At 34.8% G+C, this 25,669-nt stretch overlaps 1 protein-coding gene across 3 annotated transcripts in view; it reads left to right on the top strand.

Moving 5' to 3' along the window:
• The first annotated feature begins 73 nt into the window (after positions 1-73).
• Positions 74-25,669, top strand: part of eps15 (epidermal growth factor receptor pathway substrate 15) — a 67,825-nt gene continuing 42,229 nt past the window's right edge. For 2 of the 3 annotated variants that reach the window (XM_022671008.2, XM_022671006.2), the window contains exons 1-11: positions 74-169; positions 8,211-8,252; positions 11,425-11,514; positions 13,035-13,082; positions 14,546-14,641; positions 14,823-14,885; positions 16,159-16,284; positions 16,623-16,682; positions 19,375-19,578; positions 21,279-21,424; positions 23,981-24,134. In XM_022671008.2, coding sequence (XP_022526729.2) covers positions 143-169; positions 8,211-8,252; positions 11,425-11,514; positions 13,035-13,082; positions 14,546-14,641; positions 14,823-14,885; positions 16,159-16,284; positions 16,623-16,682; positions 19,375-19,578; positions 21,279-21,424; positions 23,981-24,134 — 1,056 coding nt within the window. In that variant the 5' untranslated portion in view covers positions 74-142. The remainder of the gene's footprint in view (positions 170-8,210; positions 8,253-11,424; positions 11,515-13,034; positions 13,083-14,545; positions 14,642-14,822; positions 14,886-16,158; positions 16,285-16,622; positions 16,683-19,374; positions 19,579-21,278; positions 21,425-23,980; positions 24,135-25,669) is intronic. The other variant, XM_022671007.2, reaches the window with a different exon arrangement.

Raw genomic sequence — 25,669 nt, 5'->3', positions numbered from 1 at the left:
CTGTGTGCGCGCTAGACTGAGGTCATATTGCAGCAGTCCGTTCCTTTATGGAGTAAATCCGGTACCGGGGTTTCCAGCCTCCCTATATTGCCCCATTGCCTATCGCAGCGCAGGGTGATGGACTAGTGGGAACAGAAACATTATGGCTGCCAGTCTCTCCCTGACTCAGGTAATAAATACTGATTCTGCGCGTTAATACAGCTTTATCTCCAACAGCTTTAGCCGCTAATCCTCAGCCTGGTGTCCAGCTGTCCGGGCTAGGCGGGTTTTGAGGTTAAACTCTGCCGGGTTTTTGTTTTCTCTGGTTGTTTGTGCAGACAGTGCTTTGGAAAAAGTTTCTAGCTAACAGGCTAATGCTAACTAGCAGGCTGATCTGAGCTGTGGGCTGCGGGAAGGGCGTAGTTAGTGTCAGTTTATAAATGGGTGGGTTACCAGCTTTTATCGCCTTGTTTTCTCTCTAAACTCACTTGGATGATAGCGAAGAACGTTTAATAAACGTTCAGTGCTCGGTTGTACTACAGATTTTGTGTTGAGAATGGATAAACAACTGTTAAACAACCTTTATTTAACGTTAGCTAATCTAGGAAGCTAACAGGCTCTCATAGACATCAGTATCTAATTTACAGCTCTGGAAAAAAGTAAGAGATCACTTCAAAATCTTTAATTATACCAAAATAAAAAACTCTGGAATATATTCAAGAGGAAGACGGATGATCACAAGCCATTAAACCAATCTGAACCGCTTGAATTTTTGCACCAGGAGTAAATGCATAAAGTTACCCAAAATCAGTGTGTAAGACTGGTGGAGGAGAACATGATGCCAAGATGCATGAAAAAACAGGGTTATTCCACCAAATATTGAGTTCTGATCTTTGAACTTTATGAAAGTGGACGTTTTCTTTGCATTATTTGAGGTCTGAAAGCTCTGCATCTTTTTGTAATTTCAGCCATTTCTCATTTTCTGCAAAAAATGCTCCAAATGACAATATTGTTATTTGGAATTTGGGATGAAGGTTGTCAGTAGTTTATAGAATAAAACAACAATGTTTATTTTACTCAAACATATACCTTTAAATAGCAAAACTGAAAAAGAAACTGAAGTGGTCTCTGAATACAACCAATATATAGCTAGCTCCGTATATTTAACCATATAAGTGCCCAGACCCATTTTTTAAATATTGAAACCAATTTCAATTCAATAAGAAGCTAATTTATATGTGTTTGTTACTGTGGGCCATGTCTGTAAATTTAAAATATAATAATAATGTTAAACATACATGACAACAGCATTGAATGTTTGAATACTTAAATGCAAATAACAGTAAATACACTTAAATAAAAAGCTGGTGTAGTTTTATCTCCAGCACTAACCCTAAACCTCTCCTACATTCTGTAATAAATACAAATACATTAAAGCATCCTGTAGTGATTATGTGTAGGTTATGTGTCACAAAGTTGTTAAAGTAAAGAAAAACAGACACAGCTTTTAAAGGATCTGTGACACACATACGTCACCATGGCTTCTTTTGAGACAAGTATCTGCAATAGAGACACTTCCCTTTTTCATGCTTCAATAATTTTTTTCTCTGAAACGTTTTAAATGTGTAGTTGGCTATCTACCTTGCTAATGAACTAGTAAATGCTATTCTACAAAGCTTGGTATATCTTATGTGGGATACAGAACACTGCAATTAGCCACCATGGAACGCTATAAATAATATATTATAACTAATATGCTATAAATATAGTAACTATACGAGTCATATCCTAGCATGAAGCTATAGGTATCAGTATTCTTGCTATTGAAAATCTTGCTTTATTATAGGAAGAGTATTAGTGTATATCTCTACTTTCAACTGGCTAAAGAACTTCAAGAGTTTTTAAAGGGTCTGTGACACATACATCACAATGGGTTTGTTTGATTTAAGTGCCTGCAATAGAATGCTATAGATACGTTCCTGTTTTTATGCTTTCCTATTTGTATGTGTGCGTTTTAGCTATGTTTTCAAATGTGCAGCTGGCTTGCAAACTAGCTACTAAACTAGGCAATTTTGTTCTTTTAAGCTTATTGTATCATATTTGGGATACAGAACACTGCATTTACCATGGAACACTATAAATATGGCTAATAAATATATTTTACATAGAATAGCCATATCCTTGCTTATATCTATAGATGTCAGTACCCTGACATTGGAAATCTGGCTTTAGTATAGGAAGGATATTGGTGCATACAATGCCTATTTTCAATTGAATTTTCTAGTTTAATATTATTAGAATATTACAGTAATAAATTCACATAAATCTATCATAAATTTGCATTTTTTTCGCATATTTAAGAACAACTCGAGCAGGACATCACTTTTTCCTTCTTATTTGGTTTGACTAAGTTTAACCACTTCATGCTCAATCAGACTTAGAAACAGCAATATTCACAACTTTACACATTTATTCATATTAAATTCTGGCTGCTCTGCTTGAATACTGCTTAAATACTTTGATATAAAAAATCTGTTGATATTAAAAATAAGTATAGGAAGGGTATCAGTGCATATTCCTATTTTTAACTCACATTGTTTGATATATGAAGTATGAGAGACATAAAACATTGTGTGTGATTTAGTGAAGCTGTTTCATATTTCATAAGAATATGAGAGTAATAAATACACACATGTATCATAAATGAACAGTTTATTGCATACTTAAGAACAACTCAAGCAGGACATCAGTTTTCTTTTCTACTGTGTTTAACCAATTCATGCCCAGTCAGACTTCAAAACAGCACAATTTACAACTTCAACACATTTAATCATATTAAATTATGTCTGCTCTGCGTGAATAATGCTTAAATGTAAAAAAAATCATTTTTTATCCTTATAAAAGCAGCAGAAGCAGCTGCTCCAGCAATGCTTGTTTACTTGAGTTAGCTTAGCTAAGCTAACGCTAGCTTAGCTTAGCTAGCTTAGCTTATGTAGCTTTAGCGTTTTTGCTGAAGTGTATATATAACTTTTAAAACTATATAATGATTTTTCAGCAAAGGGGAGAAGTCAGCGTTTAGTCAAGTCGTGCCCTCGTGTTTTATGTCGCTTAATTTGTAATATATCAGTCTCTGACAACTTTTATAGACAGTTTTTTGGAGTTTGACTAAAGCTAGCGTTAGCCGCTAGCGCGCTTGTAAATTGCAGCCTCTATGACAGTGTGGCTAGGCTAGTTAGCTTAGCTTAGCTAGCTATAAAACTCCAGATAGTTATCCTAGCTGGCAATGTCTCTTTTTCATCGTAATTTAAGTTATGAAGCTAGTTATTTTGCTAAAAGTGGCGTTTATAACGTATGGAGATATAAAATGCTAGGTTTTATTTATTCTATTTAGTCATTAGCTAGATAGTTAGCAAGCAAGCTAAGCTTCTTTTTAATGGGTAGTTTTATTGCCTGGCTAACTAGCTGGTTTGGTTGTGCTGAATTAATATTTATAGCTACTTCAGTACAGTAAAAAGTTTTTATTAAAATAAAAAAATACAGTCACTTAAATATTGTTCAAGCAGTGCAAACATCAGGACTGTGGTGTTTCTGAAATATTCTCACTAGGGGTGGGTGATATGGCTCTAAAATAATATCACGATATTTCAGGGTATTTTTGCGATAAGGATATACTTGGCGATATAGGAAAACTAAAATAATTCATTCATTTCAGGAATATAGTATAATAGTATAACAGAATAACCATAATGTGGCAAAATAAATAATATAGCATAAAATAATATAATGCAGCAAAAAATATTGCAGAATATTTAGTGCATGCATATAAACTGCAAACTAAAACAATTATACAATAAATACACCTAAAGCTTCACAGTAAATAATAGACTACTTTTAAGACAGAACAGCCCTATTTTCACGATATGGTTTTTTAATATCATGATATTTCTGTGTCACGATATATTGTATATGATATAATCTTGCCGACCCCTAATTCTCACACTTCCAAACCTGTAGATTTAACTTGCATAAACTTTCACCACTTGACACTTAAATCACTTCACCTTGTAGCTAAACAAGCTGCAAGTTCTGTACCTAGAATATGGCAGGTTTCAAATACATTTGATTTAGGTTTAAGCAAAAAAATATCTATTTTTTAAAATGTTTTCTGGAAGTCTGGCAGAATATTAGTGAAATTACATAAATATAGACAGACAAACAAATAAATATTTTAAAAAAAATATATATACAGACTATTTTGGGGACTTGTGTGATGTCCTTAATCATAACAAATGACATTTTTCCCCTTTCTTCTTAGCTAGTCATTGTTGTAAGTACTTTTTTATAATTGCAATTAAATAATACTGTCATTTTAAAAACATAATTTTTTTCTACTTAGTAGAATTACTTTTCTGTAATTGGATAATTTAAGTTTAAAGCAAAAATAAATCTTTGTTATTAGCTGAGTATGTAGAATCAACATAACAATTTCTAATCTCATCAATTTCTAATGCATTGAAATAATGTTGATACTCATTTCCAGCAGCAGAATATAACTGCATGAAAAATAAACTTTACTTTTAGTCAGATTTTATAAATATGATAGTGTTTAAACAGTATGTCACCTTGCTTATGGTACTGCAATATATCTTCACATATTGAATTATCGTCAGCCTTGAATACTAATATCATATTGTTCTTGAAAATACACAGCCCTGACATATTAGTTTTATATATACACGGTAGAAAGGGGATGTTTAATATAAAAGAAAAACAGGAAGTGTGTACAATACGGAAATAGCACTGACCCAGTGTGCTCAGACAGTGAGAGACTGCACATTCTACGTTAGATAGATAGTCTGATACATAGATAGATCCATAAATAGATACAACTTTTACAACAAATAGATACAACTATTGTCCATTAAATTTACATTAAATGGAAAATTGTCTTTGGCAGACAGATATATAGAATTACATAAACACAGACAGACAAATACATAAAATACATACATACTATGTGGGGAATTGTGTGTTATGTCCTTATTCAGAATATTTACAGAAGAAGGAATAAATTTCATTTCTGTGTCCTTTTTTATTAGCTTTTTTACAGTTGATATTAAATGATATTGTCATTTTAAGACCATATTATTATTTTTTATTAGACTCAGCTCCATCCAGAATGTTGTTCAGTCAGTAGGTTTAATCTCTGTCTGGGAAACTAGCCATTTATGTAACTGATATAATGACTACATAGCATAATAATGCAGTTACAGTTTTTGACCTTTTAATTGTTAAGAATATTCAATAATTGGAATTGGCATATGGAAACTGTTAGATATATTAAATAAATAAGACATACTTTTTTTAAACAGTTTATATACCAGCTCGTTCATGAGGTCATCACGATTACGACAGGTCTAATACTCTGTATATTTGAAGGATACTAAATCATTTTCACTTCCGTGTTCATCGTTGTGAAATCGCTCTGGGAAGTGACTAATGTAGAGAGTTGATAAACTGAGGGTTTGCCCTGCGGATAGTTGAGCAAACATGCGTTATTGTTCCAGACTATTGTGAATCAGAAAGTTGGTAAAAGCGTGTGTGTGTGTGTGTGTGTGTGTGTGGTTCGCTGTGCGAATGGACCTTCTCCGTAAGCACTGTTTATCTTAGTAAAAAATTTTATTTGATTTATTTTCTGCGTGTTGCAGTGTGTCTGGGTGTATATGAGGTTTTTGCTTTAACAGCATTTAAAATTCATCTTCATAAATTCTCATCTGGATTCCAGGTGGCACAGGCATGCATCTGTTTACAGTTAAAAACATTGAGTGTGTTTGCATACGCTTCAGGATCTGATTATAATCATATTTTTGAGTTTAATCTGATCTAATATAGCATAAAATAATATAATGCAGCAAAAAAATATTGCAGAATATTTAATGCATGCATATAAACTGCAAACTAAAACAATTATACAATAAATACACCTAAAGCTTCACAGTAAATAATAGAGTACTTTTAAGACAGAACAGCCCTATTATCACAATATGGATTTTTAATATCACGATATTTCTGTGTCACGATATATTGTATACGATATAATATTGCCCACCCCTACTGCATAGTATATGTATGTCGTCCAGCCCAATCTTTAACTATTAACTATTCATTAAAAATCAGTCCAGTGTTTTTGAAAATCGATAAAATGTTGCAAAACCTAATACTGTGCTACTTTGATATACTTATGGCCCAAAAAAAAAATCAATTTTTCTTGTTATGTTTTTGTAATATTGGTATTTGGTAACACTTTACAGTAAAGGTGTATTAATTCACAGTACCTATGAACGTATGTCTCAACTAAATATCAACGAGATGTTTAACTAATATATCAATTCTTTATTATGTACGACATTCGTAAGCATTAAAATTTAGTCATGTTTACCAATGTTAGTTTAGGCATTACGTTTAACAATGTTTATTACTTATTATACCCTTATTTTAAAGTGTTTACTAATAATCATGGTGATATGGTTTGTCAATTTTGTAGGCAGAAATGTACCAAGACTTTGATTTTGTATAAAATATTATTAATTTATAAAAATATATTGTATTAAATACTGTTAATTTGACCTAAACACAATGTGTTCGTATAGGCTTTAGATTTCTGAGTTAATCAGAATCAGAGTTAATATGATTATTCAATTAGTCATATAAACAGCAATCTCTAAATTCTTATGTTGGAGTAAGGTCTACACATGTGATTAATAAATCTGATAAAGAGAGCTGGATTTTAAAGCAGTGATGTGAACATTGTGTTTCACTTGATGCTACATCACCTCTTATTCTGTAGATTTATTGGCTGGTTGCAAAGCAAAAATCAATCTAATAGTTACCTGACTCATGTAAACTCATGTAAACTTTGATTTGTCCCAGTATTTATTATTCAAGTTCATGTAAATGTAATGATCGGATTACTGACAAACACACATGATTATCAGTAATCTGATTATGAATTGCATGTTTATACACTCACTGGTTGCCATATAAATAAATCAGTGGCTCCAGCTGCTGTGTGATCAGCTCTGATTGGTCAGCCTGATTTTTCCACATCGAACAAGCTCTGATTAAAAAAAAAAAAACTATGCAGCCTCACTCTAAAGTCGTTATCATTAATATATACAGGTCTGGAAAAAAATAAGAGACCACTTCAGTTTCTGAATCAGTTTCTCTGATTTTTGCTATTTATAGGTTTATATTTGAGTAAAATTAACATTGTTGTTTTATTCTATAAACTACAGACAACATTTCTCCCAAATTCCAAATAAAAATATTTAGCCATTTAGAGCATTTATTTACAGAAAATGAGAAATGTTTGAAATAACAAAAAAGATGCAGAGCTTTCAGACCTCAAATAATGCAAAGAAAACAACAATTTCATATTCATAAAGTTTTAAGAGTTCAGAAATCAATATTTGGTGGAATAACCCTGGTTTTAAATCTGTTTTTATGCATCTTGGCATCATGTTCTCCTCCACCAGTCTTACACACTGCTTTTGGATAACTTTATGCTGCTTTACTCCTGGTGCAAAAATTCAAGCAGTTCAGTTTGGTGGTTTGATGGTTTGTGATCATCCATCTTCCTCTTGATTATATTCCAGAGGTTTTTAATTGGTAAATCAAAGAAACTCATCATTTTCTTTTCAGAGCTGTATATTAATATGTGGTCGTTTTTAAAATGTGTGGCAATGGTGGAAAAGGGCCTTTAGATGGATAACTGGAATTTAGATGGATAATTGACATTAACAACTTGTACAGCATCATAGTTCAATTCAGTTTCAGATTATTGATAAAAATGACTGTGGGATGTTCAGCTTGGAATGAATATAGAACAAGTGTACGGGAAAGCCCAGATATTTCCATTGTTTTTCCCTGGAAAATTGCTTTGATGACTCTATGACTGAATATACATGAATGGGTGTGTCCATAAGATAGAGGAAATTAGGTTTTTCTCACATCATTTATGTTTATCTAGCTGTTTTTATACTGTTTATCCATTTTTGTGCTAAAAATCACTCTGAATGTAGATTTCATATTTTGTATGTGTTTTATAAGATTTATCCAGCCCTACTGTTGTGTTTTATTAAACATAGTAAAGCATAAGTGGACTTTGTGGAGTTTTTGGACTTTTTACTTCTAACAGGATGACTCTATATCTCTATTTCTTTCTTCTTCAGCTTTCAAGTGGGAACCCTGTCTACGACAAGTACTATCGGCAGGTAAGGGTTAAAACCTCTGTCCTCTCGGAGTCTTCTGCTGACTGTAAATTTACTTAAACAGCATTTGATAGTACCACAGCATCAGCGTGAAACCAGAAACCGTGTTGTTGTGTGTTGATTGAGCTGAAAGCTGTTTGAAACTCGGCCATTCTGTAAGAAGATGCCTCTCTGAATAAGTGATGAGCTGGGCTCATGCTGCTGCGTGGAGCAGTGGACTAGGCAGGGGCATTAGTGAATGGAAGAGTCTGTGGGGATTATATTGTCTGGTCTTGAGCGTTGTTAATGGCTCTCTTCTGTAAAGCTTTCCCATCAAGGGTTTGTGCATTCCATCGGAACTGATTTGTTTTGCAGTCAAATAATATTTTCATATCACAGATTGCAGGCTTATGTAGGGCCTGTATGGGCAGCTTAACCAAAAATATTTTTTCCATTGTTTTTTATGTTGACCTCATATATGGGCGTCAGTGATAAGACCAGGAAAGGTTAATCATGGGCCACATTTGGGTTGGACACTGTACGTACATGGAGCCGTTGTGAGTTTTAAAGGAAAACTCCTGTGTAAAATTGACTTTTGGTGTAGTAAAGCATGATAAAACGTACTTACCTTTGTTGATTAGCCCACCACTAATCCTTTACAGCTTTCTGAGATCCAGTAATTTTGTGTTTTTTTTCCAGCACTCTGTACAACAGCCATATCGGGGCATAATTTGCCTCAATAATTCACTATTTTCACCATTATCCAGCTCAAAGTAGCTCCACACCTCCTTGGTAGAATCCAGAGAGCCCCGACATTTAAAACGAGGTATTAATAACTTAAAAAGTGCACAAGAAGCTTATTTAAAAATACTGTTTGCATCCCATAGCGCTACTTTGTAGCTCCGGGCGCCGCCATCACTGTACTGATAATGACAGACACACATATATATATATATATATATATATATATATATATATATATATATATATATATATATATATATATATATATATATATATATATATATATATATATATATATAATATATACACACACATAGGCTATGCAGAGTCTATGTATATATATGTCTGTCATTATCAGTAGAGTGATGGTGGTTTTTAATAAGCTTCTTGTGCACTTTTTAAGTTATTAATGCCTTGTTTTAAATGTCAGGGCTCTGTGGATTCTTGTAAGGAGGTGTGGAACTAGTTTGAGCTGGATAACAGTGAAAAAAGCGGTTTATTGGGGCAAAATATGCCCCGATACGGCTGTTGTAAAGAGTGTTGACCAAAAAGCACAAAATTACTCTATTTCAGAAAGCAAAAGGAGACTGGATGTGGACTATTCAACAAAGGTAAGTACTTTTTATTATGTTTTACTACACCCAATTTTACACCGGAGTTCTTCTTTATACATGGGCCACATTTGGGTTGTACACTGTACATGGGGCCAATGTAAGCTTAAGCTCAATAGGGCCCATTTTTGGAAGCCCAGCTGGGTCCCAGGCAATGACAACAAATGCAATAACTAATCAATTTAAAGGTATTTATATAGCACTTTTTACAACTGATGTTGTTGCAAATCTGCTACAATGTAATATAAGAACAGAGAATCAGACAAAACATTAACCATAAAACACAGAACCTCCAGTGAACAACAGAGGCAAGAAAAAAATCCCTCAGAGCTGGAGGAGGAAGAAACACTGGTCGCGCTTTTCCACCCAAAGTGGAACAAATATTTTAATAAATCTGCTAATGTCAAAATATAATGGATAAAATCGGCTCTTTCGTGAACTTTTAAACATTTAAAAATCTATATTTTTCTGAATACAAATCAAACAGTTCATGTTTTTCAAACCTTTAGTTTTGTTATGTTTGTCTAGTTCAGGGGTGTCCAAACTACGGCCCGCGGGCCATTTGCGGCCCGTTTCCTTTTTTGGAGCGGCCTGGGAGATATTTTAGAATAAGCAGGTTTTTATAATGTGAGATTCAAAGTTTGAACGCTAGGTGTCAGAAACGGGCCAAAGAGTCTAAAAGCGGAGAGAGTGCGCATTTCTAGCGCAGAAAAACGGGCCAAAGAGTCTAAAAGCGGAGAGAGTGCGCAGTTGTAGCGCAGAAAAACGGGCCAAAGAGTCTAAAAGCGGAGAGAGTGCGCAGTTTTAGAGCAGAAAAACGGGCCAAAGAGTCTAAAAGCGGAGAGGGTGAAGTTGTAGCGCAGAAAAACGGGCCACAGAGTGTAAAAGTTGCCGTAATTAAGGAGTTTAATACTAAGAGACATCATGAAATGAAACATTAATTTGAAAAATCTTAGTTTACACAACACTGTCAAAGATAGATAAAGATAGTAAGTCAAGTAAAATGATGTTTAAATGAAAGTAATCAGAAAAATGTATTATTTTAAGTGGTATGTTTGATTATTTGTCTTATTATAGAGTCTGTGGCCCGTGACTTCAAATATATTTCTCCTTCTGGCCCCCAACAAAAAAAGTTTGGACACCCTTGGTCTAGTTTTTATTACTATTTTCAAACCTGCAGAATTTGGGCCGATTCCTGTTACTGATCTGAAATATTAAGTGCAGTAGAGAGAAAACGGGCAGCTTCTCCAAGTGTCCCGTAGGAGATTTCAAACCCTCAAATTGTCAGAAATTAAATAAGTTATTTTACTGCAGAAAAAAGGTTTTGTATCACCTACACTTTTAGCGTATATACAGGACAAGGTATTTTAAAGGGATTTATTAACAGAGCGCATTGCTCAGTAGCGTTGAACACTGAATCACTGGCATTAAATACAATACGAACCAACTCAGGGCTTGGGGTGGGTTTCATCTGGTGCTATGTACTGCTTTGACTTTAAAAGAACCTATGCAAATGTTTTTGTCCGTCTCACTATTTCAGTATTTAGGTCAGTCTTTAAGAAGGCTTTAGAGTAGAATTTAACAAATTAGGTGTTGTAAACACTTTCTGTGTTCATGTTAAATCTTGTTCATGCTCATTTTAACCAAAAATCATATACATTTAGTGTATTTAAGTGTCTTTAAATATTGTAATTTGAAATACAGTATTTTTACTCTATCGCCCAGCTCTATAGACTTTTTTTTCAGCTATATGTATGAAAATATGCATGATAGAAAGGTGAAAGGTTAGAAACGTGCCCTTTTCAGCTGCTTCCCCCTCAGTTTCTGTTGTTTTTCTGCAGGTGGATCCATCTGGCAGTGGGCGGGTAGCAGCAGCAGACGCAGCCTTGTTCTTGAAAAGATCTGGCCTTTCAGACCTGGTCCTGGGCAAGGTAATGTCGATACCATCGCACATATAGAACCACTTCAAACACGCAGAGAGGAGCGTGTGGGAATAGAAGATCAATATATGGATGTAAACGTGTCCATCTCTGTTTGTTGTGCTTTTCTAAGGGTTCCATTCATCCAGCTGTTATATCTGTGTTTCCAGCTGAATGCAGAGACGCTCTTCAGCTGTAAATTATACAGCTCTGGGAAAAAAATAAGAGAGCACTTCAGTTTCTGAATCAGTTTCTCTGATTTTGCTATTTATAGGTTTATGTTTGAGTAAAATGAACATTGTTGTTTTATTCTATAAACTACAGACAACATTTCTCCTAAATTCCAAATAAAAATATTCTCATTTAGAGCATTTATTTACAGAAAATGAGAAATGACTGAAATAACAAAAATGATGCAGATCTTTCAGACCTCAAATAATGCAAAGAAAACAAGTTCATATTCATAAAGATTTAGGAGTTTAGAAATCTTTTTTTTTTTATTGCAATAACCCTGGCATGTTCTCCTCCACCAGTCTTACACAGTGCTTTTGGATAACTTTATGCTGCTTTACTCCTGGTGCAAAAATTCAAGCAGTTCAGTTTAGTTTTATGTCTTGTGATCCATCCATCTTCCTCTTGATTATATTCCAGAGGTTTTCAATTTGCTAAAATCAAAGAAACTCATAATTGTAAGTAATCTCTTATTTTTTTCCAGTGCTGTATATAAGAATATCATTGTTAGTGAATTTATATCACGTTTAGTGAACAAGTTAGCATTAGATTTTTCCCTTCCACCTTAAATTCCACCTTAGATATGGCAGCTCGACCAATAGTTTCAAAACAGGCCGTAAGTTTAAGTCAAGATAATGTTAGCGGCAAGTTCTATTTTTTTTTCGCTCTCTCAGTGTTACACAGTTAAACAAGACACCTTATTTGTAGTAAATGTGTATATCGCACATGTTTATCGTGTTTTCCGTTCAACCTTAAATGCAGTGGCAGTCAAATTCAAGATAATTAAGGACAATTAATCCAAACAACACAGGATTAACACATTAAGCTTCAAAGTTTTTACTCACCTGTACACCTGTATATTGTGATGTGACAGTATACTAGTGCATCTCAAAGAAATTGAATATCATCGAAAACTTACTTTAATTCAGTTCAAAATGTGAAACTCATATTATATAGATGTATATTTTTTTCTTTTATTGTTGATTATTGATTATGTTTTACAGCCAATGAAAACCCAAAAATCGGTGTTTTAGAAAACTAGAATATTATATATAAGACCAATTAATACTTTTGGTAGTGTGGGCAGTGTGCCAAGTCCTGCTGGAAAATGAAATCCACATCTCCATAAAAGTTGTTGTGAGCAGAGGGAAGCTGTAAGATATGAAGTGCTGTAAGATTTTGTGGGAAAACAAAACTGCACTGACTTTAGACTTGATAATAAAACACAGTGGAACAATAAACCTCAATTCTTACGTACTGCTACTCTAATCTGTTTGGTTATAAACTGTTTCCTCCTGCAGATTTGGGACTTGGCAGATTCTGAACGCAAAGGCTTCCTGAACAAACAGGTGAAACATGAAACATAAAACCGAACATTAAACATGTTATACCGGCTGTGATAAGCCGTTGTGGAGTTATTGTAAGATAAGATAAGATTAGATAAGATAATTACTCAGAGGAAATAAGTGTTCCAGCAGAATACAGATAGAATACAGGTAGAATAAGATAAAATGAAATATTTAATAGAATATAAAAGGAAATATAATGTACTTATAAGAGTGTGTGTATATATAATACATACAGAATGAAACAGAATGCCCACAGCAATAAAGTGCAGTGCATTACACAGAATATAGAATAAAATAAATTATAAAATGACTATAATATTTGCATGCCACTGCCATTTCACTGTGGTACGTATTTATTTTACTGTAGTAAATGTTTATAAGTACACTGCTGTATGTTTTGCACTTTTAAATTTAACACCATTTTAGTATTTTTATATTTAGTTAGTTTATTATATCTTGTTTAATGTATTTTGCTCTTTATTTTAAAAATGTCATTGTCCATGGAAACTTTTTTGCTTACTTAATTTTAAATAATTCCACAATATATAATTATTGAAAATCGTTTTGTATTAAACTCATATAGCATGGTGTTGCCCTCAGGCATCAATAATATTTTTTAGTTTTATGTCCAGAACATACAATTATAATAGAGGCTTAACATAGTGGGTTTGACATTGCATCTTGGGAAGTGAAATACTTTCGTTAACCTAATTTACATTAGATGCTTTGCCAGTAATTACAGTAAATACAGTAATATATACACATTTCTTCCATATTAAAATGTTAGCATCTTAAGTATATCTTACACTATAAGGCACACTTAATCCTTTAATTTTCCCAAAAAACAACAGTGCGCCTTAAAATCCATTGCGGCTTATGTATTAGTATTAGTATTAGCATTAGCAGTATTAGCATTAGCTGCTAACCTTAGCGCTAGCTCTTTCGCTGTTGAGGTGAGTATATCGGACTGTAATCTGCGCATTTCCATGTTAAAACAAGCTACGTGGGACGAACCGGTAGCTGATAGTGCCGTGAGTTACCGTGCTAAAATACTGGAAATTTAAGCTTACTGTAAATAAACGGAAACGTATTACTCAACCAAATAAACTGTTTTCAGGAGAGAAATCTCTGTAGATTTACATCCAGCACTCGATTGACTTTTAAATAAAGTTTTTTTTATAAAGGGAAACATGGCGACACCCTTGTTCCTTACTAGTGTCTCTTAAAATGTGCCTCGTAATCCAGTGCGCCTTATAGTCCGTAAAATACGCTAACTTTGTGTATTGGTTTACAGCATTTGCCTATTAGACCATTGTGACTTTTTATTGTCCTTTTCAAAAAAAATAAAACTCATGCCATAGAGGGTTAAATTACATTTGTGTTCATTTATTCATATTTATATTATGTTTATTTTTTCTTGAATAATTTGACATTGATATATATGCTTCTCTTTCTCTTTCTAGCAATTTTTTGTGTCTCTGCGATTGGTGGCCTGCGCTCAGAATGGCTTGGAAGTCTCACCCAAAAGCCTTAATGCGACTGTGCCTCCACCAAAGTTTGTAAGTCGAGACATTTTCTGCAATTAAATGTAATTCAGACTTTTCACACGCACTCTGCTTTAAACCTATGAGTCATGCTGTAAAAATCTCACATCAGCTGATTTTCTGCAGAAGTAAGATCCTTTCTAACAGGAATTGAATATGCCTGTTGTAACGTCCCTTCCCTCCGTTTCCCTGTCAGCAGGACACCAGCAGTCCATTCCAGCCTGGAGCCGTTCCTGTCGACAGCCCCTGGGTGGTCAAGGTTGGTCATTTCCCAACATACAGCTCTGGAAAAAATATAAGAGGCCACTTATAAATCATGAGTTTCTTTGATTTTACCAAATTGAAAACCTCTGGAATATAATCAAGAGGAAGATGGATGATCACAAACCATCAAACCACCAAACTGAACTGCTTGAATTTTTGCACCAGGAGTAAAGCAGCATAAAGTTATCCAAAAGTGTGTAAGACTGGTGGAGGAGAACATGATGCCAAGATGCATGAAAAGTGTAATTAGAAACCAGGGTTATTCCACCAAATATTGATTTCTGAACTCTAAAGTTTATGAATATGAACTTCTTTTCTTTGCATTATTTGAGGTCTGAAAGCTCTGCATCTTTTTTGTTATTTCAGCCATTTCTCATTTTCTGCAAATAAATGCTCTAAATGACAATATTTTTATTTATTTGCTTTATCTACTCTTAATCTAAACAAAATGAGACAAAATATTAGAATTTATTTATTTATTTATTTATTGTGTAAAATTATACATATATGTTGCATACCAGAGAGTTGCAAAAGTGTGTAAGAGAGTACAAAACAGTTTTGGCTCCTTGCACAGCATTACTATTAGATCTATATAGACATCAAGACTTTAACTTGGCCCCATTACTGTACATTACCTTTATTCTTCTTTAATATTTATTTCAAGAAACGCCTTGTGTGCTTAGGATCGTTGTCTTGATGCATGTTCAGTTTAGTATTTGACGGTATAAATAAAAAATCCAGTTTTATCTAGAATGGCATGCCGTCCCAATCAAGATATAGAAATACTTGATCCCTGAGGGAAAATGTAGTTGTTACAATTATAGCAAAGATGCAGCAAGATCTTCCCCCAAACCAAGATACTACCACCACCATGTTTCCATTAGGCATTAGGTTCTCAAACCTGTCATGCTCACCATTGTTGTTCAGTGTTCTGCAGATGGTGGCCTTCAGTTGCTTAGAAGTTCCCTGTTTAGTAGTCCATCTTCTGGGAAGAATTTAAATGTTCCTGAATTTTCAAATTAAAGGATTTTGTGTGTTTTATAGTGCAAAGAACATAACATTTTTTAGTAAATAATGGCCTGAATCTAATATTTGTGTTTTATTGGTTTGATTTGGTTCTTCAGATCTAGTTTTAGGACTTTTAGGATCAAATCCAATTAAGTTTTAGGTCAAATATAAGGAGAAATAGGCTCACAATCCTTTAAGCATCACTGTAGCAGGTGACTACACTAATAACATATTTCTATGTCCATATGTTTGTTCTGTAGCCGGACGAGAAGCTGAAATATGATGCCATCTTCGACAGTCTCTCGCCGGTGGGTGGCATGCTTACAGGAGACAAGGTCAAACCGGTGCTGCTCAACTCCAACCTCCCCTTCGACATCCTGGGCAGGGTAAGACACACGGGGCAGGGGACGGGGTTGTTTGTTTTAGTGTCGGGTGGCTGCTGTTGGTTCTAACCTGTTTTATTTAAATTTTTAATTGTGTGTGATGAGGTCAGGGTTTTTACAGGGTTCAGCTTGTGCTCAGCATGAGTTAAGAAGCTGCTCAGTCTGTAATATATTGAAACATTTGTGTAGCTTTAGCCTCCAGATGGCAATGTTGACCAAAACTCATGATACTGGATTTGAGGATTCAGGCCTAAGCTGCTTCACCTGCCAGATTTACTGACTGTAGTTTCCTCTGAATGGATCTGAGTTTATTTATTTATTTTACTTTTTATTTTTTGCAGGTCTGGGAGCTTAGTGATATAGACAGAGATGGAATGCTGGACAAAGATGAGTTTGCAGTGGTGAGTCCTGTGCTAAACCTACACACTTGCAAAGAAAATGTGTGTTTGGTAGATTATTTCTTTGTTGTAGAAATGCTTCTCGGCAATAAGTCTTAATTTATTGTTAATTTTTAAATATACTGTTGTAATAATTTTTGAATCACATTTTATTCATGCTTTTTTCTTATTTATTTTTTTTTATTTCTTTTTTTATTGTTATTCTCTCATGTTTTTTTGACGTTTGACTTCTCTTTGTCCGGGCTCCCGCAGGTCCTTAAAAAGTCTTAAAATATAGTAAATTAAAAAAAAATTAATTAAGGCCTTAAATTGTCTTAAATTTACTGTAAATTTGCCGTAAGTATTACATTTTCAGACTGTGTTTTTAATGCCAGTGAAAAAGGCACATGCTAACTTAGGGGTGGGTATCATCACTGATTTCCCAGTTCGATTCGATTCCGATTCACAAGGTCTCGATTCGATTTTCAAATCGATTTTCGATTCGATTCGATTCTCGATTCAACATCGATTAATTTAGGGAAATTTCAGTTACCATAAAAATTGTAGTTTGAATATGAAATGTAATTATACAAGGAACACTCAAATTTCATTATTAAAATATTAGTTTATATTATGAACACTCACTTATGAACTGTATATCCTTACATATAAATGTTACCAGAGCTTCAGATATTTTTTTAGGACGAGGAGAACTTGAAGGTAGTTTCATCGCAAATGCTTTCTCTAGTTTGTGTGGGGTCTGCCGTTTTCTGAGTATCAGGATGGTGTCGCGTTAGATGATTTCTCAGATTTGTGGTATTTCCACAATATTTCAGCTCCTTGTTGCACAGTTTACACACAGCTTTGCTTTTATCCAGCTCTTCCCTACCGCCATAGCTTCTGAATCCAAAATGCAACCACACGTCTGCCTTCAGGTTCTTGGGCGCCTGCACTCCTGCTTCAGCCATGCTTAACTGATCACCCCAGCCAGAGCGCGCTGCTCGGAAAAAAAGGATGGTCTCGCGAGATCTACGCGAGACGTTAAAGCTACGCATACACGGGGAAAAGGGGCTAGTTATAAAGATCGATCTCGGGTTTATATAAATCGATATCGGATCATTCAAATGAGGATCGATTTAAATCGAATAATCGATTTTTTTAACACACCCCTATGCTAACTTTAGCAATGAGCTAACAAACCAGCTAGTTACCAGAAAGACAACTAAGGTTAACGGAGAATTAGATAATGTTTGCAGTGAGCTAGCGAACATACTAATGTTAGCAGCGAGTTATCTAGCTGCATTACTGGGGAGAAAACTAACCCTGCGTTCACACTGGAACGCGACGAATCGCTTTTGTCGCCCTGCGTTTGTCGCGTGTGGACGTGTCAAGCTCAACACGCGAGTGTATCATGGTCCAGCCTCCGGTAAGAAAAAAGCCACAAAAAAGGAATCGCTTGGCCACTTTATTCTACAGCTATAACTCCCAAACTTGCTGGACTCTTGGCCGTTTCTGCGATTTACCTGCGCTGGAAACGCAGCCGTTCCCACAAACTCCTAGCAATCTTTTTTATGCACATTAAACCATGGTAATCTAATGCTAATCGTCACTTTTAACAAGGAAAATACTAAAATATGTGGGTTTCTTTAGTCGCTTGTTCCCTTATTAAAAGTGTGCATCTGAAAAATCTCTGTATAAAAGGCAAACAAGCCCTATCCAGTCCCCTGACCCACCCCTCCAGTTTAACAAGACTCAGGACAAGAGGTAAAGGGTAGGGTCAATGGGTGAAATGGGATTGTGCCTTATACTGTTAGAAATCCTGTTAAATTCTCCTTTAAACGGAGACACATACTAGTAAGAAACATATATTTATGGGATGAGCAGCAGAGCTGAATATGTGGGTTGTGCCCATGAAAAATTTTCGAAATCTTCTCTGCTATCGGAGCAGCCAATCAGGTGCTGGTTCACCTGGTGGAAGCAGAAGCTCAAAACAAGCTATATTATATTGGCAGAGAGGATTTGGCAAATATATTTAGTGGGTGCAACCTACATACTCAACTCAGCTGCTCCTCCCACAAATACAATGCATTGCAATACATTACATTACATTTAGCATTTATTCAAAGTGACTTATAATAATTATGTACATTTGTACATCTAGCAAAACAGGGCATAGATGTTCAAGACAAAAACATTTTGACACAGCCTAAAGGGGAACCAATAGGGGAATAGCAACGATTTAAAACTTAAATAGTTGAAAAAAAAATATTATGCAGCTTAGATAAGGCTTAGACAAGCATCATTGCCATATCTGAGAGATTATGAAAATATAATAATAAGAGCAAGACTGAACTGCATAATAAACTTTATTTATTTTTGGAGATCTGATTCAGCTTATTCACATTGAAAAAAGGTCTTCCTTTATTTTCTTGCCATTATCTGGTTGTTTTTAGATTAGGATTGTCTTCAAAATATACCAGCTGTAGGAAATTGGAAAAACTGTATTCTATTAAAGCCAGTGGCTGTTTTTCGGTTCAGTGTTTATGTTCCTGTTTATTTTTACATTCTATGTTTAATTGTGGAACAGGAAGCGTGTTGTTTCTGTGCCTGTAATTCTTGATACGGAGCTGTTCTTGTTCTTGTGTTTTGTATAAGATATTCACATATAAAAATGTGTTATCCGTGTGTGTGGGTGTGTGTGTGTGTGTGTTTTTAGGCCATGTATCTGGTGTATAAGGCACTTGAGAATCAGCCTGTGCCTATGACTCTTCCTCCCTCACTGGTTCCACCATCAAAGAGGAAAAAGATCAGCCCTGCTCCTGAGATGCCCCTCCTCCCTTCACCGCCTCCGTCCATCAAAGAAAGAAGTTCAGCTCAGTCTGGGTCCAAAACGTTACCAGCAAAGCCCACGCAACCACAGGTCTGCCACAGGTTTAATGAAGCACTGTAGAAGCAGTCTGATCTGATTAATATACATGATCAAGTCATTTAGATACTGCCAGGTTCTGAGAATTTTAATAATGCAAGTAAAACAACTAGAATACAGAAAATAATAAGTTAACAGTCATTTAATAAGCCTATGTTATTAATGTCTTCTGTACAGCAGTGAATAAGTGTCATGAAATATACAAACAATATAAAAATATATATATTTAAAAAATCTAAGCTTTGAGAAGCATCTCCATTCATTACTCTGTAGGTAGAAGTATAGATACTAGAGTTTAAAATACTTCTGTAGATTTTAAAGTATCAACTCAAGCTTTTTACTGGATTCAAAACTACTTAAAGTATAAAAGTAAAAGTAATGTAAGGACAAAAAAAAATAAAGCCATTAAGAACATTTAGATTAGACCATGCCCACATAGTCCTATAGTGCACTACCCCTCACCCCCCCCCCCCCCCCCCCCCCAAAACACATTTTTCTAAAAGCCATAATGACTATAATGTTAAAATATTAAAATGTTAATGTTGAACATATATTTTGGGATGCTCTAGTGCTATGTTCTTGCTGGAGTGTGGGGGGCATGACATGTGCAGGTGTGATGGATCACAGTATAAACCAATAGGGAGTCGGAATGGTATATGTTTATACTTCTCTACATCCAATCACAATCAGATTCTCTCTATCTGGATGGAGAGATTTATCTGGATAGGGGTTTTATTGAACGATGAGAAGCTGGAATGAAAACCAGCTGAAATGAAATAGGAGTAACGAGGCTGTTTTTATTAAAATGTAAGTAGGGTAAGGTTCAGATAATTGTGTGAAAATGTAAAAAGTTGTCTACAGTACTCCAGTGAAGTATGAATATGTAACATTTTCTACTTAAATAGCGAAAACTAAGAATTTGTATCTTATTACTTGACACCTCTGCAAAAAATACAAGACAATATATAATACTGAAAGAAAAATTAATCTAGAAAACTAAGATTAGAGGAATCGTATTTTTCCTAGTGTTAGGGATGCACTGATGTGGGAATTCTGGGCCAATATACACATTTATAACATTTTATTAGCTTATTTATAAAATTTGCTAAATGCATGATAATGTTGTGCCGCCAGGATGGCTTAGTCTTTTTACAGCATAAAATAAATACATCAGCAATTTAACTTTTATTTGTATATATTTATGGCCAATATTTCAAACAATTATTTGCTGATACCAATATAAGTGTAATATCATTGTGCATCTCTATTCAGTATATATGTGTTGTAGTAAGGAGGGACCAGTAAAATAACATAGCAAACAAATAGTCAAAGATTAGTTGAATATTGATGGTATTACTGATTACTGCAGTGGAAAAGCTATCATATTGCAAAAGCTAAAATAAAAAAAAAATAGTGATGGAAAAATGACTTTTTCCATAAACAATGATATGAAAAGCTGTAATTACCTCTGGCATGCATGAGAATACATACTGTTTCATTAGTTTCCTTCTAATTGCTAGATGTAGAGCACCTACACACAATGATGCACTATGATTAACACTCAGCTAGACCTTTCACCACTACCATATACTTCTCTATATTACCTATGTTTTTTATTACTATTAATTTAAACAGTGATTAATTAAATCAACTTCCATCTGACTGTCATATGTCTGTTTGTGTTGTGTTTGCAGTGGGTGGTATCTCCTGCAGATAAAGCTAAGTATGATGAGCTGTTCATTAAGACAGACAGTGATATGGACGGCTTGGTGTCGGGTCCAGAGGTGCGGGACATCTTCCTAAAAACGGGACTGCCCTCCGCCACACTCGCACGCATATGGTGAGACAAACTGCTTCCCTTAAACTGAGCTTATAGAACTAGAGCCTGTACTAATCTATGCTGCGTTCAAAAAACATGGAAAAACCTGGATAAAAAAAAAAAAATCCTGCATGTTCAAGTTAAGTAAAGTGAATTGGTAGTCACTGGGTATTCATGTCTCAGCTCCTGGTGCAGTACAGATTGTATATAGTCAGGGCTCCAGACAAAAAAAATGGCTCCTAAAATAAAAACAATTGGGCCAAAAGTGCCAAACAATAATGCTGAGTCTTTACTGCAGAAGGTGTGCTTATGGTACACCCCAACTCCACACCAATTGCTTTCAGCTTAGGCTTGCTTTTGGAGCTAATTGGAAGGGATTTTTGAGTGTTCAGGATTGCCAGTTCCAGTCTTTGACGCAAACAATGAAATGAGAGTATATGTTTTCCTATCTCACTTCTAAAGTGTGCCCCTTGTTCTGTCGAGTTGTGCTACCTTCTCAAACCATGCTACCCTAGTGTATATCTAACTGTAAAAACTTTATTTTTAACTAACTGTACTTTTCGCTTCGCCATTGTCTGCGCTCCAATGTATAAAAGCTCAGCTTAGCTACGCTGTTGTGGTAGTTACGTTTTGGGTGAAATCCCGCGAGCAAGGATTTTTTTTTTTTTTTTTTGAGGTAGGCAAAAACGACCATATGATTGGGCGCCGCAGTATAGTTACGCCGATAAACACAACCAAAAAGAAAGCAAAAAATAAAATAAATAAATAAACGCAAAAAAAAATACTTTGCCACCTGTCGCCACTGACTACTTAATTAATTTTATAACTCGCAAAAAAATATTTTTGGTCGCATTTGCGACAATTTTAGTCGCAGTCTGGAGCCCTGTATAGTTCTTATATTACTAAATAAATACACTGTTTTTAAAGCAATTAGTAATAGGTTGAAGTGGTTTGGTCTGTGTTATGCCTTGCACGTTTTCTACTGGGATTTTTAATGAGCGGAACAAGGACACACCGAGTATCTGTGTTTTAATTGATGTAGGCAGACTGCAGGCGATAAAATGAACATGAATAATCTCTGCACGTTTTTTATTTTGCTTGTTTAAATAAAAAAATTCCACTGATTTCGTGTGATGATAAAAATGCTCTACTTATGTCTTTATTGGCTAGTTGAAAACGTGCCATGAGCTATTGCTCTGGCTATTTGGGAAAGAGAAAGATGAGAGTGGAGAGAACTCTGATTTTTCAAGCAGTTTCAGCTTGTCGTAGAAAGCGTGTCCCCCCATTCTTCTATAAATACAGTAAGAATGGAAAGATAACAGAGTTAAAAAGAGGAGATTGATTGATTACTTTATAAATCCCAGAGGGAACATCACATATTGTAGCAACCTAACCACAATAAAGAACAATAAAAAATTGTCTAAATACAATACAGTAGTACTATAGTAAAGAACGTAAATAGAAAATATAAATAATCCTAACAGAATAGAGTATTATAGATGCCAAATCTTACAGCGAATAAACAAATTGGCAATGCACAGAGAATGCATATAAAAAATAATAATAAATGTAATGGCTCATGTGCTCAACTGTATATAAACCATACAATATAATTATAATAGTGCTGGGCGGAATACCGGTTCATTCGGTATACAGTGCAGGGAACTAGAACCGGTATGTGTTTCTCTCATACCGCCATAGCGCTAGAGGGCGCTGCGGAGCGTCGTGCAGGAACAGCACCATCAGAGAAGAATCAAACTCTGGTCTAGCTGTGTCCTGCAAAGAAATCTGAACAGCTCCTGCTGCTGTTTCTACTGTATGAGTGTTTCTATCCCAGTAAAATACAGCAGTAACTACAGCCCTTATAAATATATTAATATTGTAGCTTGAAGGATGATTTGAATGTATTTGTTAACTCAAGAAAGAAGGAAATTGTGGCTGATTTAAATACTGTAATGCTTTTAATGGCTTCAGGAATAACATATAGTAAATTTATATTAAACTTGTGTTTTACTTGTGCAATAGAGCTTTTGAGAAATATCTCTTTAAATACTTAGGTCCATTTCTATTGTTTATTGAACTATTTAATAAAATATTTAATTTTGTAAAGGAAGCTGTGTTAAATTTGTAAGCGTATCTCTTTTTAAGGTGTTTTGCTTACATTCTTTAGCTATTAAGTCTGATTTCTTCATATATTGTGTTAGTTTTGTGGGACAAAGTAAACCTAATACTAATCAAAGCCTTAGTGTTTTATATTATATGTACTCCTAACAGTAAAGTAACTCACAAATCTATTTTAAAGCTCAGTCATGCAAAAAATAATACTAAAAAATTGTGATAAACCGGGAAATTGTCAGAATCTTGAAAAATAGCGCAATATACATTTTTGGCCTTACCGCCCAAGTCATAACATTTAAAAAAAAAAAAAAATGTCCAAAGCCATTGAGCTTCTTAAAAAATGGATTTAAATTCAGTGAAACTGTTCTGTTTCCTTCGTCTCAATTCTAGTTCTTGTTTTAAAATCATTTTTGCTTTATTACGTAAACATTTCTGTTGTTTTCTGTCTTTGTTCTGCAGGGAGCTGTGTGATATTGGGGACATTGGGAAACTGACCAGAGAGCAGTTTGCTTTGGCTCTCCATCTAATCAATCAGAAGCTCTCCAAAGGCACTGACCCTCCCCAGAATCTCACTCCAGAGATGATCCCACCCTCCGATAGACTGGCGCGACAGGTAACCCCTCCCTCCTTCCATTTACAGCCGTCTGCTTTTCTTTTAAGCATGTACGTCTTAAAACAGCGTGAGCCATGATCAGTCATATTAAGTTGTGGTGTGATGTCACAGTGTTTTACTAATCATGCATTTCCTTGTATATGGGCTTTTTCTTTCTAGCTTTCTGATGTCTATCAGTTTGCCTGTCTGTGTGAGTCTGTTAATTCTCTTTTCCGTCCTTCCATCTGCTTCATGTCTTCGGCTTAGTTTTAAGGTGCTTGCATTGCACATTGGATGAATCCTAATTTTCTATGCTTTGTTCCATCTGTGCGTAGTTTTCCCTTTTTGTTTCTGTTAAGTTTTAAAGGTGTGCATATGTCGATTTGCTGTGCAAATGATTTAAATTAAACTCACTGACAAAAAGCAACAAAAAGCAACAAAAAAAAACTTGCTGTGGATTGTCGTAAGCTTACCATACAGTTATGTAGGGGAGAAACAATTCCTTAATTTACCCTAATTTTAGTACCTGGATTACAAAAAATTGAGGAATTTTCTCTGCATCAAGTAATCGCTAATTTACTTAAGACAGGGGGCATGTTTCATAATTCAAGAACGCCTTAAAACATCAGCACAAAAAATTGAGTTTCTTTGATTTTACCAAATTGAAAACCTCTGGAATATAATCAAGAGGAAGGTGGATGATCACAAACCATCAAACCACCAAACTGAACTGCTTGCATTTTTGCACCAGGAGTAAAGCAGCATAAAGTTATCCAAAAGCAGTGTGTAAGACTGGTGGAGGAGAACATGATGCCAAGATGCATGAAAAAAACTGTGATTAAAAAACAGGGTTATTTCACCAAATATTGATTTCTTAACTCTTAAAACTTTATGAATATGAACTTGTTTTCTTGTCTGAAAAAATATTGTTATTTCAGCGATTTCTCATTTTTTGCAATTAATTTTTTATTTGGAATTTGGGAGAAATGTTGTCTGTAGTTCATAGAATAAAACAACAATGTTAATTTTACTCAAACATAAAACTATAAATAGCAAAAGCCAGAGAAACTGATTCTGTTAATGTTTTTCCAGAGCTGTATATTGAATACCTTTAATATAGCTGGAAAGATCTAAAAAGAAATTCTACTGTTTATAAAAACTTGCACCATCATTGCTCTCCGGTGAGAATCTCTGGTTAATCCACTCAAAAGAACATTCAATAATAATCTTTCTAGAATAGTTTCTTTCACAGTAAGTTTCTGTGGCTGGTTTACTGCTTTATTTCTCAGTTTTCAGCAGTTCTGAAGTATAATTCAGTATCTTAGGAGAGCTCTGTGTCGTCTCTGAGTTTCCCCGTGGCTGTGTTAATGTTTACACCAGCTCAGAGCCTCAAATCATCACATAGGCTTATAAACAATGTTTTGAATCATTGATTTGAATTTGCACTCAATTCGTGAACCGATTCACTGAATTGGACGACTCCACACTCGATCCGTCGCCTATAGAACACCAAAATAGGGCTGCTGATGTTTCATTTGATTCCATCAGCAATGCTG

This window comes from Astyanax mexicanus, chromosome 12 (assembly GCF_023375975.1).
Source record: "Astyanax mexicanus isolate ESR-SI-001 chromosome 12, AstMex3_surface, whole genome shotgun sequence".
NCBI classification, from domain to species: Eukaryota; Metazoa; Chordata; class Actinopteri; order Characiformes; family Acestrorhamphidae; genus Astyanax; species Astyanax mexicanus.
This window is presented reverse-complemented; position numbering and strand designations above follow the sequence as displayed.